Here is an 18,425-nt window from a genome sequence, read left to right on the forward strand (position 1 = left end):
ATTAGGAATGAAAAACTCATCACAATTGAGATCGGGGCGGGTGGGTGGGGCTTAATTTTTGTTTGTTTTTTATAATATATAGAATTTTCTTTCAACAACAGGAAAGTTAAACATGTTTTCAGTTTCTTTTTGGGAAAAAAAGACTTCTTATATTAAGAAAAAATGGACAAAATATAAGCCCCGCCCGCCCACCCCTGTCTCTATTGTGATGAATGTTTTATTCATCATGAGCTGAAGGGCGGAGTTTAGTCTGCAAAATGTCCATTTTTTCTTAATATAAGAAGTTTTTTTTTCCCAACAAAAAACTGAAAACATGTTTAAATTTCCTGTTGTTGAAAGAAAACTATATATTAAAAAAAAACAAAGATTAAGCCCCACCCACCCGCCCCAATCTCAATTGTGATGAATTTCATATGGTAATTTCTTTTAAAGAAATGAAGATTTTGCAACTAAACTCCGCCCTTCAACTCACGATGAATAAAATATTCGCCACAATTGAGAAGGGGTGGGTGGGCGGGGCTAATATTTTGTCCATTTTATCTTAATATATGAAGTCTTCTTTTCCCAACAAGAAACTGAAAACATGTTTAACTTTCCTGTTGTTGAAAGAAAACTCTATATTAAAAAAAAAAACAATTGTTATGAATTTCATATGTTAATTTCTTGTAGAGAAATGAGGATTTTGCACACTAAACTCCGCCCTTCAGCTCATGATGAATAAAATATTCTTCACAATAGAGACAGGGGTGGGTGGGCGGGGCTTATATTTGCCCATTTTTTCTTAATACCAATGTTGGATTGATGATGGGTTATCAAACTTCAATGATGATGACAACGAAGATTGAAAAAAAAATCACAGCTTATTGAATAATAATGAATTATTTTGAAATTTCGTGTTAATAAATTTATTTATTTTTTTGCTTATCATAACATGCAAATAAACTACTATTTTATTAAATTAATTGCTGTTTAAACCATAAATCTCTCTCGAACATCCAATAAAAAATATTTTTCATAACTCAACAACGGTTTGTGGTTTGTTCATAATTTTCATTACGAGTTCAAATGAATTCATATTTAATTATGCTGTAATTATCGTTATAATTAAGCGTGAAAATTTTACTTAATTATTACTGAAGACCTATTAGACTATGATGTTCAGACGACGATTTATTGCCAACCGGTAAGCTTGGTGCGAACCACACAAAGAGGGTATTTATTTGCGGTCTACTACTTTTATGATGGTCATATATCCTTATAGCTCTTGGGCTACTTTATATACCAATACTACTTTATCCTACACATTTAATTTGTGAGAAAATAGTAATCTTGGGATATTGGACTATTAATATGTATTACGTCCTTGAACAAACGTAGAAATGCGTCTCTAAATTTTACAACTAAAACTGTTTCGACCAAAATTTATTGTAGTATGTATGTTATTATTATTTTGTTTACTATTTAAGTTTAATTAAATTTATTTGTGCAACGGCAAGTTAGACAACCCACAATACACGGCTGTCTAGATGCAGCGGAATATAATTTACTGAGAACGTAGCAACTTTTGACCAATTTTACTATTTTTCTAAATAATTTCAGTCGCTGTAGGGTCAAACTACGTAGAATATGATGCATTTTGTTTCCATATTTTGTGTATTTTATTAATTTTTCTAATGATTAAACCGTGCTTTACCTTGCTTTTGTTTCTTCTTCAACTGTCTACAAAATTGTAATTAGAACATTTTTATTTACACGTGTTGGTCTATGCAAGGCCTTCCTTGCTACATTCAGTGTACAACTTCACAGCATCCCTAACATAAAATCACATTTACTTAACTACATTAAAATTTTACAAACAAAAACAACAACATGGTGGAGCCCACCATAAACAACACACTGCTACTTCGCCCCGTCGCCTCACTCTTCCGCCCCGCATTCCCATGAATAATCGTATTCTCCTTATCCGCACTGATCTCCTCCAGCGACGTCTCCACCGCTTTGTTAATCGCCCTCATCAACGGGAAATTCTCAAAGTGCCCATTCGCCCCCACAGCGGTACAATCCCCATGAAAGTCGTCCGTATCGACCGACCACACCATAACCCCCGCCAGCTCCTTCTCCATAGCGAACTTCACCTTCTCCTTAATGGAATCCGCGTCATCGTACGCTATCACCTTGCTCCCTGAAACCGCGAACGGCGTCCTGGACTCGCTATCCCAGTACTTCATCCACGGCTTCGAGCTGTTGTTCAACTCCAGACAGATCTCGTTGTACCCCATGAACCCGTTCTCTCGCGTGAACGGCCCCTGGAAACCCACATTCCTAGCTACCGCCCCCAGTTTGGGTTTGCGTTCGGAAGCGGGATTAATCGGCTGGGGCAGGAAGAAAGTGCGGCCGTAGAGCGGCACTCCCATGACTAGCTTCTTGGGGGAGGCGCCCAGTTTCAGCATGTAGTTGATGGAGAACTCGACGTTGAGCACGTCGGAGCTGCGCAGAGGCGCGTTGGCGCCGGTCTTCTGGTCCCACGCACCGTGATAATCGTAGCACATCATGTGGATGAAGTCGAGGTAGACCGAGAGACCCTTGACGTCGTAGGCGATGTCGATGGTGTCTTTACCGGCGCCGAAGGCGGCGGTGAGGAGGAGGTTGTATTTGTCGAAAGCGGCGCGCAATTCCTAGAAAACGCCTGGATGAACAGGGGTGGGGTGAGGGTTGGACTTACTTTGACTAAGAGGAGGAAGTTGAGCTTGTCTTCAGGGGCGCCGCCGCGCTTGCCGGGGAATTCCCAGTCGAGGTCGAGCCCGTCGAAGTTGTATTTTCTGAAATGAAATTCGGTTGAAATGTTAATGTCAAGTCTGCAGTGACCGAACATTCACCAAAAAAAAAAAATTGGGGTAAAGAGTTTAGACAGTACTTCCCTCGCTGTCGGAAACTTGACGACTGCATGCCTATTGTGTTTTTTTTCTCATTACATTTTTGTAGTGGGAATTTAAAAAAAAAATGCGATGACGTCATCAACATTTTTGCAAGGGCACGTATATCAGTTGGGATAGATGTAGTGTAATACTAAGAATAAAATTATTATATTCTCAAATTTTCGGGAAAATGAATTGGGTCGTTTTGAATATTGATTTGTAATAATCAATAAAATAACGAAACAATTTACTCACGTATACGTATCAGAGGCAACTGAAAATCGTTTATGTATAAACATTCTTAATTTAAGATGACAAGCGTAACAGCATACGTGAGAGTCAAACAGAGAAACTGTAAACAAAACGACCATCGGTTTTATTGCTTCGACTTCCGCTTATTATATAAAACATTGGGTTTTATTTTAATTCTTGACGGTGAAATTCACAATTGGTTGATTATAAACATGTCTATTTCACATTCGCGGAACCAAGTGAGCGCATAAAACAAATGCAGGTCTGTAATGTTAAAGTCGATGTAAATAAGCGTGCTACCCTTATGTTTCAACCGAGTTTTTCCTTTAACAAATTTTGTGTCTACCAAATTGGGTTGGTTGGGGTGTAATACTAATAATAAGTGTTGCCTTTAATTTAATCAATAAAATAAATTGACTTCATTAATTTTTTTGAACCACCTCTTAAGAAAATCTAAAAAATATAAATGGAATGATAAATCACAAGTACAAACTCATCATATTTTTTGCATTTTAGATAGGATTTATTCAGCAAATTTTAAGGGTGACGTCATCAATTTTTTTAGGAGGGATGAACAAATACATTTTGAACAAAAGTTTACCATGCTTATAATAACTTTAAAATATTCCCAAGATTTCAAAGCATTGGGTTTTCTAATTCCTGATTAAATCGATAAAATAAATTCACGCCTTCATTAATTTTTTTGAGTCACCCTGCATATGCAAATCCAAAAATATGAATGGAATGATAAATCACAAGTACAGACTCATCATATTTTGTACATTTTAGATACGATTTATTCGGCAAACTTTTGAGCTGACGTCATCAGTTTTTTGTAGAAGATAACCAAATATATTTTGACTAAAAATTTATTATGCTCTTTATAACCTTAAAACATCTGCAAGATTTCAAAGCATTCGGTTTCGTAGTTCCTGATTAAATCAATAAAATAAATTTACGCATTCATAAATTTTTTTGAGTCACCCTGTATATGCAAATCGAAAAAATTTGAATGGAATGATAAATCACAAGAAGAGACTCACCATATTTTGTACATTTTAGATAGGATTTATTCAGCAAAATTTTGTGGTGACATCATAAATTTTTTAGGGGGGGACGACCAAATACGTTTTGATCAAAAATTTACCATGCTTATGATAATTTTAAAATATCTTCAAGATTTCGAAGCATTCGGTTTTGTAGTTCCTGAGTAAATCAGTAAAATAAATTTACGCTTTCATTTATTTTCTTGAATCACCCTGTATATGCAAATCCAAAAAATATGAATGGAGTGATAGATCACAAGTACAGACTGATCATATTTTGTACATTTTAGATATGATTTATTCGGCAAATTTTCGAGCTGACGTCATCAAGTTTTTGGAGGGGATAAGCAAATATATTTTGACTAAACATTTATTATGCTCTTTATAACCTTAAAACATGTGCAAGATGTCAGAGCATTCCGTTTTGTAGTTCCTGATTAAATCAATAAAATATATTTACGCATTCATTAATTTTTTTGAGTCACTCTGTATATGCAAATCCAAAAAATATGAATGGAGTGATAAATGACAAGTACAGGCTCATCATATTTTGTACATTTTAGATATGATTTATTCGGCAAACTTTCGAGCTGACGTCATCAAGTTTTTGGAGGGGATAAGCAAATATATTTTGACTAAACATTTATTATGCTCTTTATGACCTTAAAACATCTGCAAGATTTCAGAGCATTCGGTTTTGTAGTTCCTGATTAAATCAATAAAATATATTTACGCATTCATTAATTTTTTGAGTCACCCTGTATATGCAAATCCAAAAAATATGAATGGAGTGATAGATCACAAGTACAGACTCATCATATTTTGTACATTTTAGATATGATTTATTCCACAAACTTTTGAGCTGACGTCATCAAGTTTTTGGAGGGGATAAGCAAATATTTTTTGACTAAAGATTTATGACGCTCTTTATAGCCTTAAAACATCTGCAACATTTCAAAGCATTCTGGTTAGCAGATTAAAAATTAAATTTCAAAATGTTGTTTTATAATTTTGATTTTTTTTCCAAAAATCTGGACGTTTCGGGTGAAAAGTCGATTCAGAGTTGTAAACTACATGTGTAGGACTATGTTATTTTATACAATTGAAAACCCATTTACTATGTACAATTTTGAAGTGACGTCATCGCATTAGTGGTGGGGATGATTAGACAAATTTTGGTTAGCGTTTTACCATCTACATGATATTCTTCATATAAGTACAAAATTTCACAACAATCGGTCGAGTACTTTCGGAGATTATCTGTCTAATAAAAATCCGGGACAACAGACGGACAGACGGACGGACAGACGGACAGACGGACAGACAGACGGAAATGGGAGACCTATTTCTTCGTCTTCTAGGGGTCATGAAAGATCGAGAAAACGTAAAAGTAGAGAGTCGGCCGACGGACTCGATTACAATACTTCCTTTGCTTACGCTCGGGAAGTAAAAAAGGTTGTTTATCACGCAACGTGATGAGCATGTCTACCATCAGTCACGCCCATTTACCAAGCACACACTAGATAATCACTAATCAGTTTGTTTTAAACGGTTCCCGGTTTTTTCTTCGTCACACCGCGTTACCTCAACAAGAACAGTTTCAAATGGGTGAAAAAACGCTGACGCATCGCTCTTTGTGTATTTACCGTCTTTCAGAAAATCGCGCGCTATTGTAAACTTTTTTTTTACTCTTCTTATTTTAAATATAAATTGCCATCAATACTGATTCTTGTTTGATGGTGATTTAATTTCACTAATTTACTCTGGCTTCGGTTTAAATTGGCACTTTTTGCGGACTATTACATGACCGCAGTGAATAGACGAAATTGGCTTTCCAAAAAAACTGCTTTATGCAAAAGAAGCAGTAAATTATTTTCTATTGATATTTTCTATTTAAGTCGGAACAGTCTCGTTAACACATCAGTTGATGAGAATAATAAGGTTTCGCTTTTCTCAGAAAGTATAACTAAATAAATCGAATTTTTACCTGATGAAATCAATCGCACTTGATATGAATCTCTGCCTTCTAGTTGGGTCCCTCGTCATAGCGGAATAGTTTTCGGACCCTTCGTTCCACCCCCCTATAGCCAAAGTCACCTTTAAGTGTGGATATCTATGTTTCAGTCTTGTCAGTTTCTGGTACCCGTCTTTCCCATAATCATCCGCTAAATCCTGGAACGGATCTAAAACAAACCCATGATTACGAATTCAACAACCCAATATAAATTTCCAACCCAGCGCCTTAATGCCATCCGTCGCGATGTCCAACCCAGCGAAGGAGTACACGATGTGGGTGCACAGCGTCGGATCCAGATGTTCGATCGTGAAGGACCCCCTGTCCGGCCTGTACACCGACCATGTGCCCAGATAACAAACGACCACTTTCCCATGGGTCGGTCCTGAAGCGTCAATTAATCAGTACCATTTATGGCGGTTTTGTCCGCTTCCTGGTATTAACGCTTGGCTAGCGCCGGGGTGAACTTCCCCCGTTTTGGGCGCGCAATCGAGTGTTACGACAAGAAGCGAAATCTAATTGAATTTCGATGGACAATGTGATTCAGATCGCGGGATGAGTCACGCTGTCATTCCGATAATCGCTTCTTTTGCTTGGATTTAACCACAACAAATTGCGTGTCATTCGATTTGAGGAAGAAAAGCGTGAACGTTGGCCAGGGACCATATCGGAGTTTCTAATCTTAATTTGATAATTCGAATCACGGATCATTGGGTTGATGCAGATTGGATTTGGAGTGTCGCTTTCTTCGGGTTTTTTGGATGGTGAGGAATGTGAGGAAAATAGAGACAGGACGTTGGTTAATTGGGTTTTGCAAGTAAACAAAAGATTTTCGGTGCGAATTTTAGGGGAAATGAACTCTGAGTGCCGCAATATATGTGAAGGCCAAAAATTCTTGCAGAGGTTTACAAATTTAACACAAGTTGTATGAGATGTATAGAGCTGACAAGAAAAATTTTTATAGAGGGTGCCTAACTACTATACAGGACACAAGACATTTTTAATACTTTTAGCCTGGTTTTCGAAATAACTTTTAAAAAGTTAAAATTTTTAAAGAATTTGCCCGGTTTTTCCAAACGTACCCTTTTCAAAAAAGTTAACATTTCAAGGAAAATACACCGTTTTTTCAAACAAGAATACGGTTTGGTCCACTCTTTCAAAAACACTTAAAATTCGTCTTTTATACCCTGTTTTTCTGTTGGGCTACTTCAGAACAAAAATGAATACGGTTTTAGCCTGGTTTTCAAAGTAACTTGTGCAAAGATAAAATTTTTAAAGAATTTGCCCGAGTTTTCGAAGTCGCCCTTTTTTTAAAAAAGTCAAAATTTTAAGAAATATATCCTGTTTTATCAAACGTGAATACGGTTTCGGCCAAGAAAAGTTACCATTTTAAAAACACTTAAAATTCGCTTTTTTACTGTGTTTTTCTGTTGGGCTACTTCAGAACAAAAATGAACATGATTTTGGCCAAACAAATTCCCCTTTTAAAAACACTCAAAATTAGGACTTTTTTCCTGTTAGGCCCCTTGAGAACACAACACAGTTTTAACGCTTTTAGCCTGATTTTCAAGATAACTTTTGAAAAGTTAAAATTTTTAAAGAAATTGCCCGGTTTTTCGAAGTCACTCTTTTTTAAAAAAGTCAAAATTTTAAGAAATATATCCTGTTTTATCAAACGTGAATACGGTTTCGGCCAAAAAAGTTACCATTTAAAAAGCACTTAAAATTCGTCTTTTAACCCTGTTTTTCAGTTGGGCCATTTCAGTACACATATGAATACGGTTAGCCAGGTTTTCAAGGGTTAACAGAAAAGCAAAAAAATCGTGAACAACTCATTTTCACCATTAAATATTCCCCAAATTTGAACTTTTAAATTTTTGTCACTAAAAAATGTTGATTTCCAAGACTTTTAGACAAGTTTTTTCAACTTATATTTTGATTCTAAGATTAAATATTCTTTTTATAATAAATGGAGCAGCTCGAATTATTGAAATACAAACAATTTGAAGATAAAACAGATTGGAAAAAAATTTCAATGAGTCAAAACTTATCAGAAGCCTTTATAAGAGAATTTCAAGATAAAGTAGATTGGAAAATGATATCATGGAATTACCAAAAGCTATCAGAAGACTTTATTAGAGAGTTCAAGGATAAGCTAGATTGGAATGAAATATCGCAACGGCAAACGTTATCCGAAGACTTTATAAGAGAATTTCAAGATATAGTAGATTGGAAAATGATAACAAGATATCAAAAATTATCGGAAGACTTTACAAGAGAATTCAAGGATAAAGTTGATTGGGAAAGTATATCGAGGAGACAAAAGCTATCAGAAGACTTTATAAAAGAATTCGCGGATAAAGTAGATTGGGAAGGTATATCATTCAAACAAACACTTTCCGAAAATTTTATAAAAGAATTTAAAGATAAAGTTGATTGGTTCTATATATCAAATTCTCAAAACTTGTCGGAAGACTTTATAAAAAAATTCAAGAATAAAGTTCATTGGTATGAGATATCATGTTGGCAAAACTTATCGGAAGACTTTTATAAGAGAATTTGAAGATAAAGTAGTTTGGGAAAAGGTATCAAAGTACCAAAAATTATCAGAAGATTTTATAAGAGAAGTTCATGACTTTTAGACCTGCGGAGTCGTAGAATATGACGATAATAAGAGAGCGATAAAAAGAAATGAAGATGTTAAAAATTATGAATATTTTACGGGGAGTGATAGAGCACCCCCCCATAAAATTCAATAGAATTTACACCAGTTTTCAAGACAGTTAAAAAAATATAGGAGTACATATACATATTTCAAGTATAAATTTCAACTATGAAAATGTGTAGCATACAGTATTCATTAGGTGTATCACAGACGATTAATTAGTTTTATTATTTGATCGATAAGACCACATTTAAATCCAAAAACTGTCAAGTCAAATTTATCAGATTTAACTAATGTATTCGAAATATCATCAAATTCATAATACATTTTATCTTTAAACAAATATAAATTTCTATATCTGAATGCTCTGCTTATATTTGGAGGTATTCCAGCAAATAATTCTGAAATAAGGCCATTTTTCTTTGATCTAAACAAACACTCATCAAACTCAATGTACAAGACTTTATCATAAAATATATATGTTTTTCCAGAATAACTTCTAAATATTGCATCAATTCTTTTTCTTTTTGGTATTCCTAAATTTTCAATAGATTGACCGTTATATCCACTTTTAACATTAAAACTTGGAAAATCAATTAAATAATATAAATTTTTAACAACCATTAAAACATCGCCTGAAGGTCTTTGATAAATATGTGAAATTTCTTGAAAATCATCTGCCAAAAAATATAAATAATCCGGTTTGGTCCAAACAAATTTCTCTTTCAAAAACACTTAAAATTCGTCTTTTATACCCTGTTTTTCTGTTGGGCTACTTCAGAACAAAAATGAATACGGTTTTAGCCTGGTTTTCAAAGTAACTTGTGAAAAGATAAAATTTTTAAAGAATTTGCCCGAGTTTTCGAAGTCGCCCTTTTTTTAAAAAAGTCAAAATTTTAAGAAATATATCCTGTTTTATCAAACGTGAATACGGTTTCGGCCAAGAAAAGTTACCATTTAAAAATACTTAAAATTCTGAACTAAATTAACTAAATTATGAACTAAACTAAATTAGCACAGAAAGTCTTCGGAGATGGTTTAAAAAAGAATAAAAAAAAACGAAGAAGCCGAACGAGCCGGAGACATGGGCAAGGACGAGGGCAAGGGATAAAATTGGCAAGAAAAAGGGCTCAAATGATATTATGAAAAATAAGAATTCGGCTTTGCTTCATGAAGCTACGCGAAATTTTCGAGGTGTTTTTGCAATTGACATGTTACATATATTTTTATAAAATTGGAATCGGATTATCTATTAGTAAATTATTAACAACGTTGAATTTGACTTTTTACCCTGATATTTAAACACCTAACTTCTAATTCAGATTTTTTTCGGAAAATAAGTCTATCTTCATTCAAGTTTTAGTCGTTGAAGTTTGTCGAGTTCGAAAAACAGAGTTCTGCCATCTAATCGCTAAAATTTTTTGTGCATAACGAAAAATGGAAGATAAGACATATGGAATAAAAACTCACCTTGTTGAGGAGTTTAAGCAATTTGAAATTAGTCGTCACACAGTAAAGATGGCCTTTTTAAATAATTGTACATTAATCATCAACGCAAGTGATCTGCGAACACGTGTAGTGCCCCTAAACGGGGTAATTTCAATGGATCCTTTTCCCCTCTTTCCTGGAGGCTTGACGGGATTTCAATCAAATACCGCCCCAGCGCTTGGATTTGACCCCTTACAACTTGGTACAGATATGGTTGCATCCAGCATTGAAAATCACGTTGATATTCGACTCGCGGGATCAAAAAGTAGAATTTATAAACAAGCTCAATTGTTTACTTTATATTGGTTGTTTTGTTCTTGCAGAGCAGGAGAGAATATAAGCTCAGATGAGAGCGCCTCTGCGTCCTCTTCAAACCCTTCAACAGATCCAACCGTGGACTCTGGTTGTGATAACACACAATAATCAACAAAACAGCGCCTCTGCGCCCTCTTCAAACTCAAACTATAATATATTTTTTTTACAACTTGTTGCTGCAAAATTTGTGATCATTTTGATATATGTATTTGCATATTTAAGATGACTATTAATTGTTGGTCAAAATTTTGGTTTATTAAACATTGAATATCACGATTTTGAAGTTTTAATCATTTTTTAAGTTTTCAAAGAATTGGTGTATTTTCAAACTAAGATGTTTTTCAGGCAAACGATGACAGACATGCATTGGAAGTTTAAGAAGGAAAGTATGCGAGCAATCTTGCGCTATTACAATGCACTGTTGATTGAGATGGGTCAACAATACAAACTGTTTGGAACCAGGATGAGGAACAAATTAAAATATACATAATGTAAAATGATATTGACGGTTATTATTATTATTATTATTATTATTTAGCCATCCTAACAGATAAACCATTTATAAGGATGGGAAAGAATTAAGAAAAAAAAAAGAGAGAGAAAATCTAATTGAAAATTATAAACGCAAACTTTTAATTTGGCGGATACTGCTGTTGAATAGGTCAAAATGATTTCTGTATAAATTATAGTTACGACACATAGTCACAATAGATGAAAACATATGTACGTTTATTCTTGAAAATTCAACGTAAAAACATTCTGGATTTCTGGTATTAAGTCTAGCTACCAAGAAAGACAATTTTCCCAATAGTACGTCTGAATCAATTTTACCATTTACAAGTTTAAAGAGAAAACATAAAGACAAAATAACACGTCTCATTTCTAACCTCTGAACTGAGAAAATGGATAGCAGATTATCATGAGGAAAACCTCTATCCGGATAAAAACCGAATGCTCTAAAGTGGAGAAATTTTAAAAATTTGCGTTGTAAATTCTCTATTTTGAGGCAGTGCGTATTATAACCGGGAGACCAAATAGTGCAACCGTATTCTAATTTTGATCTCACAAATGCGAAATATAAACAGAAGAGAGTCTTGTTGTTCTGAAAATGCAAACCGCCATCTTTCAAATTCTTAACTTTTCCAATGTTGACGTCTTTAAGAGGATCAACACTTTTCATAACATCAAATTTTGTTTTATTAGTAGACTGTTTATCGTCTTTTGGCTTTACTATTATCGTCTTCTGGGAATTCTTCGTAACTACATTCCGGTAAGAAGTTTTTGCATTCTGTGCATCTATATCAGCAAAATTGGTTTGTTCACAAGGTAAGATGTTATTTAATTTACCGATTTCATTGCGTAGGTTCAAGTTTTCGTTACACGTATAAGTGTACAGTAAAACCTCGATAATCCTAATTAATTGGGAAAAAGGTGTGTTCGGATTAACGATTTGTTCGGATCAGCGATTTTCCCAAAAATCTGAAAGGGCATTGAATAACAACTTCATACACAACTGAAAACAAATTTCAAGAAATAAACCTAAATTTTATTAAACAAAATTAAAGAATTCTTAAGCAACAATGGATAATAATAGATACTTTCTAAAAAAATATTACTCCGTGACCATAAACACGCAATTTTTTTGCAATAAACACGACGGGATCTGTACCCTGAATTTTTTCAGAGTTTTTAGATGAATTTTTCAAAAAGGACATTTTCCATTATGTATTCGTATTACCTCCATGATGCAAATTTCGACCCATTCTCGACGATTTTGGAAATTTAACTAAATACGTTTTCTTGTAGATTTTGGGCCTCAGAAGTCACTTTTGGCTTCATTTCTTCAATAACTTAAACCATTTTTCCAGAATCGTCCAGTTGAAATATTGCAATTTTTAAAAATTTCGAAAAAGTCGAATTTTAAAGCGAATTTTCTGAAAATATTGCTCCGTTGCCATAAACATGCTATATTTTTGGAATCAGCACGTCGGGATATATATCCCTGAATTTTTCAGAATTTTTAGGAAACTTTTTCAAAAATGAAATTTTCCTCATACAAATTTCGACCCATTTTCGAAACTTAACTAAATATTTTCTCTTATAGATTTCGGGTCTCATTTCTTCGATAACTTCAACCTTTTTTCCAGAATTAGTTAATTAATTCCGTGCATTGAAATATCGTAATTTTAAAAAATTTCAAAATATTCCATACAACATGTGCAGAAAGATCTTGCGTCATTTTTGCAAGTAGGTGCATGTTTTCAAGTTCAGTTCGGATTGCACAGTTTTTGTTCGGATTAAAGAGGCATCGACTTCAAATAGCCTCTGTTCGGATTACTGGACGTTCAGATAATCGTAGTTCGGATTATAGAGATTGTACTGTAATTACAAAATGAAATGCGATTTCAAAATTTTGAAATTGGTCAAAATAAAGTACCTCGGTCGTGCGTCAGAGGGGGGCAATTGCACCCATTGCCCCCCCCCCCCCTGGATCCGCGCCTGTGTAAGGCAAAGCGTCCCTGAAGGTCAGCCTAGAGGTATATTCGGTAATTTATGTGATTTTAATAAAGAAATTGATACATTCTTAATTCAAATCATCATATGTATATTTTTTATAAGAAATATGTTTGGTTAGTCAATTTAAAAGACATGAATTATGATAAAGAACCAAAATTAATTAAAGATTATTTATATTTTTTGCCAGATGATTTTCAAGAAATTTCACATATTTATCAAAGACCTTCAGGCGATGTTTTAATGGTTGTTAAAAATTTATATTATTTAATTGATTTTCCAAGTTTTAATGTTAAAAGTGGATATAACGGTCAATCTATTGAAAATTTAGGAATACCAAAAGGAAAAAGAATTGATGCAATATTTAGAAGTTATTCTGGAAAAACATATATATTTTATGATAAAGTCTTGTACATTGAGTTTGATGAGTGTTTGTTTAGATCAAAGAAAAATGGCCTTATTTCAGAATTATTTGCTGGAATACCTCCAAATATAAGCAGAGCATTCAGATATAGAAATTTATATTTGTTTAAAGATAAAATGTATTATGAATTTGATGATATTTCGAATACATTAGTTAAATCTGATAAATTTGACTTGACAGTTTTTGGATTTAAATGTGGTCTTATCGATCAAATAATAAAACTAATTAATCGTCTGTGATACACCTAAGGAATACTGTATGCTACACATTTTCATAGTTGAAATTTATACTTGAAATATGTATATGTACTCCTATATTTTTTTAACTGTCTTGAAAACTGGTGTAAATTCTATTGAATTTTATGGGGGGGTGATCTATTACTCCCCGTAAAATATTCATAATTTTTAACATCTTCATTTCTTTTTATCGCTCTCTTATTATCGTCATATTCTACGACTCCGCAGGTCAAAAAGTCATGAACTTCTCTTATAAAATTTTCTGATAATTTTTGGTACTTTGATACCTTTTCCCAAACTACTTTATCTTCAAATTCTCTTATAAAGTCTTCCGATAAGTTTTGCCAACATGATATCTCATACCAATGAACTTTATTCTTGAATTTTTTTATAAAGTCTTCCGACAAGTTTTGAGAATTTGATATATAGAACCAATCAACTTTATCTTTAAATTCTTTTATAAAATTTTCGGAAAGTGTTTGTTTCAATGATATACCTTCCCAATCTACTTTATCCGCGAATTCTTTTATAAAGTCTTCTGATAGCTTTTGTCTCCTTGATATACTTTCCCAATCAACTTTATCCTTGAATTCTCTTGTAAAGTCTTCCGATAATTTTTGATATCTTGTTATCATTTTCCAATCTACTATATCTTGAAATTCTCTTATAAAGTCTTCGGATAACGTTTGGCGTTGCGATATTTCATTCCAATCTAGTTTATCCTTGAACTCTCTAATAAAGTCTTCTGATAGCTTTTGGTAATTCCATGATATCATTTTCCAATCTACTTTATCTTGAAATTCTCTTATAAAGGCTTCTGATAAGTTTTGACTCATTGAAATTTTTTTCCAATCTATTTTATCTTCAAATTGTTTGTATTTCAATAATTCGAGCTGCTCCATTTATTATAAAAAGAATATTTAATCTTAGAATCAAAATATAAGTTGAAAAAACTTGTCTAAAAGTCTTGGAAATCAACATTTTTTAGTGACAAAAATTTAAAAGTTCAAATTTGGGGAATATTTAATGGCGATTTTTTTGCTTTTCTGTTAACCCTTGAAAACCTGGCTAACCGTATTCATGTGTGTACTAAAATGGCCCAACTGAAAAACAGGGTTAAAAGACGAATTTTAAGTGTTTTTTAAATGGTAACTTTTTTGTCCGAAACCGTATTCACGTTTGATAAAACAGGATATATTTCTTAAAATTTTGACTTTTTTAAAAAAGAGTGACTTCGAAAAACCGGGCAATTTCTTTAAAAATTTTAACTTTTCAAAAGTTATCTTGAAAATCAGGCTAAAAGCATTAAAAATGTGTTGTGTTCTCAAGGGGCCTAACAGGAAAAAAGTCCTAATTTTGAGTGTTTTTAAAAGGGGAATTTGTTTGGCCAAAATCATGTTCATTTTTGTTCTGAAGTAGCCCAACAGAAAAAAACAGTAAAAAAGCGAATTTTAAGTGTTTTTAAAATGGTAACTTTTCTTGGCCGAAACCGTATTCACGTTTTATAAAACAGGATATATTTCTTAAAATTTTGACTTTTTTAAAAAAAGGGCGACTTCGAAAACTCAGACAAATTCTTTAAAAATTTTATCTTTTCACAAGTTACTTTGAAAACCAGGCTAAAACCGTATTCATTTTTGTTCTGAAGTAGCCCAGCAGAAAAACAGGGTATAAAAGACGAATTCTAAGTGTTTTTGAAAGAGAAATTTGTTTGGACCAAACCGTATTCTTGTTTGAAAAAACGGTGTATTTTCCTTGAAATGTTAACTTTTTTGAAAAGGGTACGTTTGGAAAAAGCGGGCAAATTCTTTAAAATTTTTAACTTTTTAAAAGTTATTTTGAAAACCAGGCTAAAAGTAGGGGGCCTGTATAGTAGTTGCCTAGACACGTTTTTTTTAAGCAAATGATTAGAACTGTATAAATTCAGTAACATTATGCTAGACAATCACAGCAGTATGATTCAATGAATATTAAACAAAGCTTCAATACAAAAAATTATAAAATTAAAATTCTCTTTCACGTTTGACACAATAAAACGAAAAATCTTGTATGTCCTTGTAAGTGAATACTTACTTGTTTGAATTTAGTTGAATATAAAAATATGTGCGATTATGAAGACGACATTTGACTCTAGATAAGTATAAAATAATGACGCACTAATTAGTTTTATGAGTGGTGTTTAATGATCATTTTACATGCAATACCCGTAGACGAAAGACATTGAAATTAGCATTTAATAATGCAACACACATCAATGAGTAAACCTGCAGCGTTAAGCAACCTTCACCATTTATATAAAATTCGACGGTTTTATAGCAAAAAAAAAAATGTTAATGTCAACTATTTCGGCGATGACAAAGAAAATCCCGTTCTGAAAATAAAGATCTTTTGTTTCCAATTGTCTAAATTTTTTTTCACACGAACTAAATAAGTACTAACACACAAAACCCAACAATTCCTACCTGTAACAGCCGCTGCCCTAAATCCCTCCATCAAAAAAACCAAAACGCCAAAAACACACCCATTCAACAGTCCCATGTTGCCGCTCTCACAACTACCACACAAATTGAAGCCTCTGCCTTTCTCGCAACAATAATTTACTGTTAGCCGCTACCATCAAGCTTTCTCTTTTGCGTGAATGCGCCCAAGCCGCAGAAACAAAGACAGAGAACGAGCGCATTCGGATGGGGGTTATTCCACCGAATCCAACTACCTTTCACTGGAACCCCACCTTGAAGGCAAGAAATGCGCCGCTATGTCCGTCTCGCTTTATTTCGTTCCGGAGGATCGGGACAAGTGTGTAGGTTTGTCCACAAAAACCAGTTTAGTTTTATATACATAACATTTATTTTTTTATCGTGATATTATTTAGTAGTACTTATTTGTTGTGAAGGTCTTGGTGGACGGAGTCAGTCCGAGTCGGAATTGGAGCTGTCGGCCTTTTTCGGCTTTTCTTCGTTGTTGAGACGCGCTATTAGTTTTCTGGCGGGGTTGAAGACGCCGCTGGTTTGGGCGTTGCAGGCGAAGCACCGAGCCGATTTCTTGTATCTTTCCAGAGCACACTTTTCGCAGAAGTAGTGCTTGCATCTGGAACGAAGGTCGAAGGTCAGTCGGCCTCGATTTAAATGTGACGGGTTCAGAAATACATAAATTGCGTAATTAAGCGCGAATTACACAAAAAATAACAGTTTGTCCAAATTTGCGGACAGGAAGAGGTAAATTACAAAAATTGAATAAATAAAATCAAAAATAATTATTTATATTATTATGACGCATTTCTAGTGGAAAAAAACCTAAAAAAAATACTTACTTGGTGACAATAGGGTCAGTGAAACTCTCCCTGCAAAGCAAGCATTTAAAAGGCAAATCCTCGTCATCTGAATCGATTTCGTATTTTTTGTCTTCGTCGCTTTCTTGTCCATATTTGCCCTCAGCCCACTCCCTCTCCAACTGCCATCCATGTTTATAGTCGCTCCGGTCGTGCAGAAATTTACAACTGTCCCCAAACCCGCAAAACCCCGTTTCTTTGTAATCTTTACAAATATCCGGCTGATAGTCCCATCTGACGGTGGCGCGCAAATTGGCCGGGGCCCTAATGGGGCCCTTTCTTACAAGCCCGGAACTGGCATTACCCGCAGCGGTGTCCTTTGGTTTGTAGTATTGCGTATAATTGTTAATCCCTCTGTATACTTTATCATCTTCTTTGCCTTCCAGTTCTTTGTTGATCTCTAACCGCTTTTCAAAGAGGGCTTGCGCGTCTCTGTCTCGCTCGGTTTCAATTTCCTACGTATAAAAACGGTTTAGGGTCACTTTGTCGTGGTAACAGGATCACTCACCAAAATCGCCGTGGCTCCTTGATCGGTGGGGCCTTCGGCCATTGCGGAGCGCTTCGACTTGTAACTAACCAGGAGGTCTTCCTCACTACTCGAGTCATTAACATTTTCATTTTCTTGCTGCTTTTTTTTACTCGTACTTTGAACATTGGGGTTTTTCTTCGACTTGCGATGGTTTGGACGTTTCACTGACGGTTCTTCGTCGCTGCTGTTGGACTTTTCTGAAGAAAGTGAAAAACATAACCTTTAAAACGACGAAATGGATACGTTAATAAATGACACGTGATTGCGACAAATTTTGGTACTTACCTTCTTCAGAACTCGATTTCGGCCTCTTCCGATAGTCCGTGTTTCGTGTCTTACGCTTTTTAAAGATAAAAGTACAACTTTCTTCAAGTCCTGTTTTGACGTCACGTTCGTCCTCCATGTTGGTTGACTTCACTATGTCCTCTTTATAGAAGTTGATCTCCAATGTTACCGACTTGTTGTTGGTTGGCGCCATCTAAGCTCATCAGACCAACTAATGTCAAAGGCGGGACATTTAAACACTTCTATGATTCTTGTAGAATAAATCATAATTTATTTTTCATAGTATTTGTAAATTATTGCATCCTTCTGTGCACTATTTGTTTAAACATAATGTAATAAAAATCGTATTATATTATAAAAATAGAACATTGTACAGAAGAGACAATAATTTACAAAAACTATTCAACTAGTTGA

General features: G+C 34.1%; 2 protein-coding genes across 2 annotated transcripts; both read right to left on the minus strand.

The window, feature by feature from the left end:
* Positions 1–1,727: 1,727 nt before the first annotated feature.
* On the minus strand, positions 1,728–16,493 carry LOC135126260 (probable chitinase 2). Its single transcript, XM_064052179.1, has 5 exons — positions 16,332–16,493; positions 6,448–6,612; positions 6,201–6,396; positions 2,723–2,819; positions 1,728–2,675 (listed from the first exon to the last, which is right to left on the minus strand). The coding sequence occupies exons 1-5, from the start codon at positions 16,405–16,407 to the stop codon at positions 1,842–1,844; spliced, it is 1,368 nt and encodes a 455-aa protein (XP_063908249.1). The 5' UTR covers positions 16,408–16,493; the 3' UTR covers positions 1,728–1,841.
* Positions 16,494–16,692: 199 nt separating this feature from the next.
* LOC135126014 (E3 ubiquitin-protein ligase RNF113A-like) lies at positions 16,693–18,235 on the minus strand. Its single transcript, XM_064051802.1, has 4 exons — positions 18,012–18,235; positions 17,706–17,923; positions 17,180–17,652; positions 16,693–16,956 (listed from the first exon to the last, which is right to left on the minus strand). Exons 1-4 carry the CDS (start codon positions 18,202–18,204, stop codon positions 16,779–16,781), a joined length of 1,062 nt encoding a protein of 353 aa, XP_063907872.1. The 5' UTR covers positions 18,205–18,235; the 3' UTR covers positions 16,693–16,778.
* Positions 18,236–18,425: the final 190 nt, after the last annotated feature.

Source organism: Zophobas morio, unplaced genomic scaffold (assembly GCF_036711695.1).
Source record: "Zophobas morio isolate AGI-343-1 ecotype UQ-CSIRO unplaced genomic scaffold, CSIRO_AGI_Zmor_V1 ptg000010l, whole genome shotgun sequence".
In the NCBI taxonomy this organism is placed as follows: Eukaryota; Metazoa; Arthropoda; class Insecta; order Coleoptera; family Tenebrionidae; genus Zophobas; species Zophobas morio.

Coding starts and splice junctions, on each gene's coding strand:
- LOC135126014 (XM_064051802.1), bottom strand. CDS start 18,204: ATGGCGCCAACCAACAACAAGTCGGTAACATTGGAGATCAACTTCTAT. Junction 17,924..18,011: donor GAAATCGAGTTCTGAAGAAG/GTAAGTACCAAA, acceptor CACTTTCTTCAG/AAAAGTCCAACAGCAGCGAC. Junction 17,653..17,705: donor AAGGAGCCACGGCGATTTTG/GTGAGTGATCCT, acceptor TTTTATACGTAG/GAAATTGAAACCGAGCGAGA.
- LOC135126260 (XM_064052179.1), bottom strand. CDS start 16,407: ATGGGACTGTTGAATGGGTGTGTTTTTGGCGTTTTGGTTTTTTTGATG. Junction 6,613..16,331: donor TAGGGCAGCGGCTGTTACAG/GTAGGAATTGTT, acceptor TTGACGCTTCAG/GACCGACCCATGGGAAAGTG. Junction 2,676..2,722: donor ACTTCCTCCTCTTAGTCAAA/GTAAGTCCAACC, acceptor GGCGTTTTCTAG/GAATTGCGCGCCGCTTTCGA.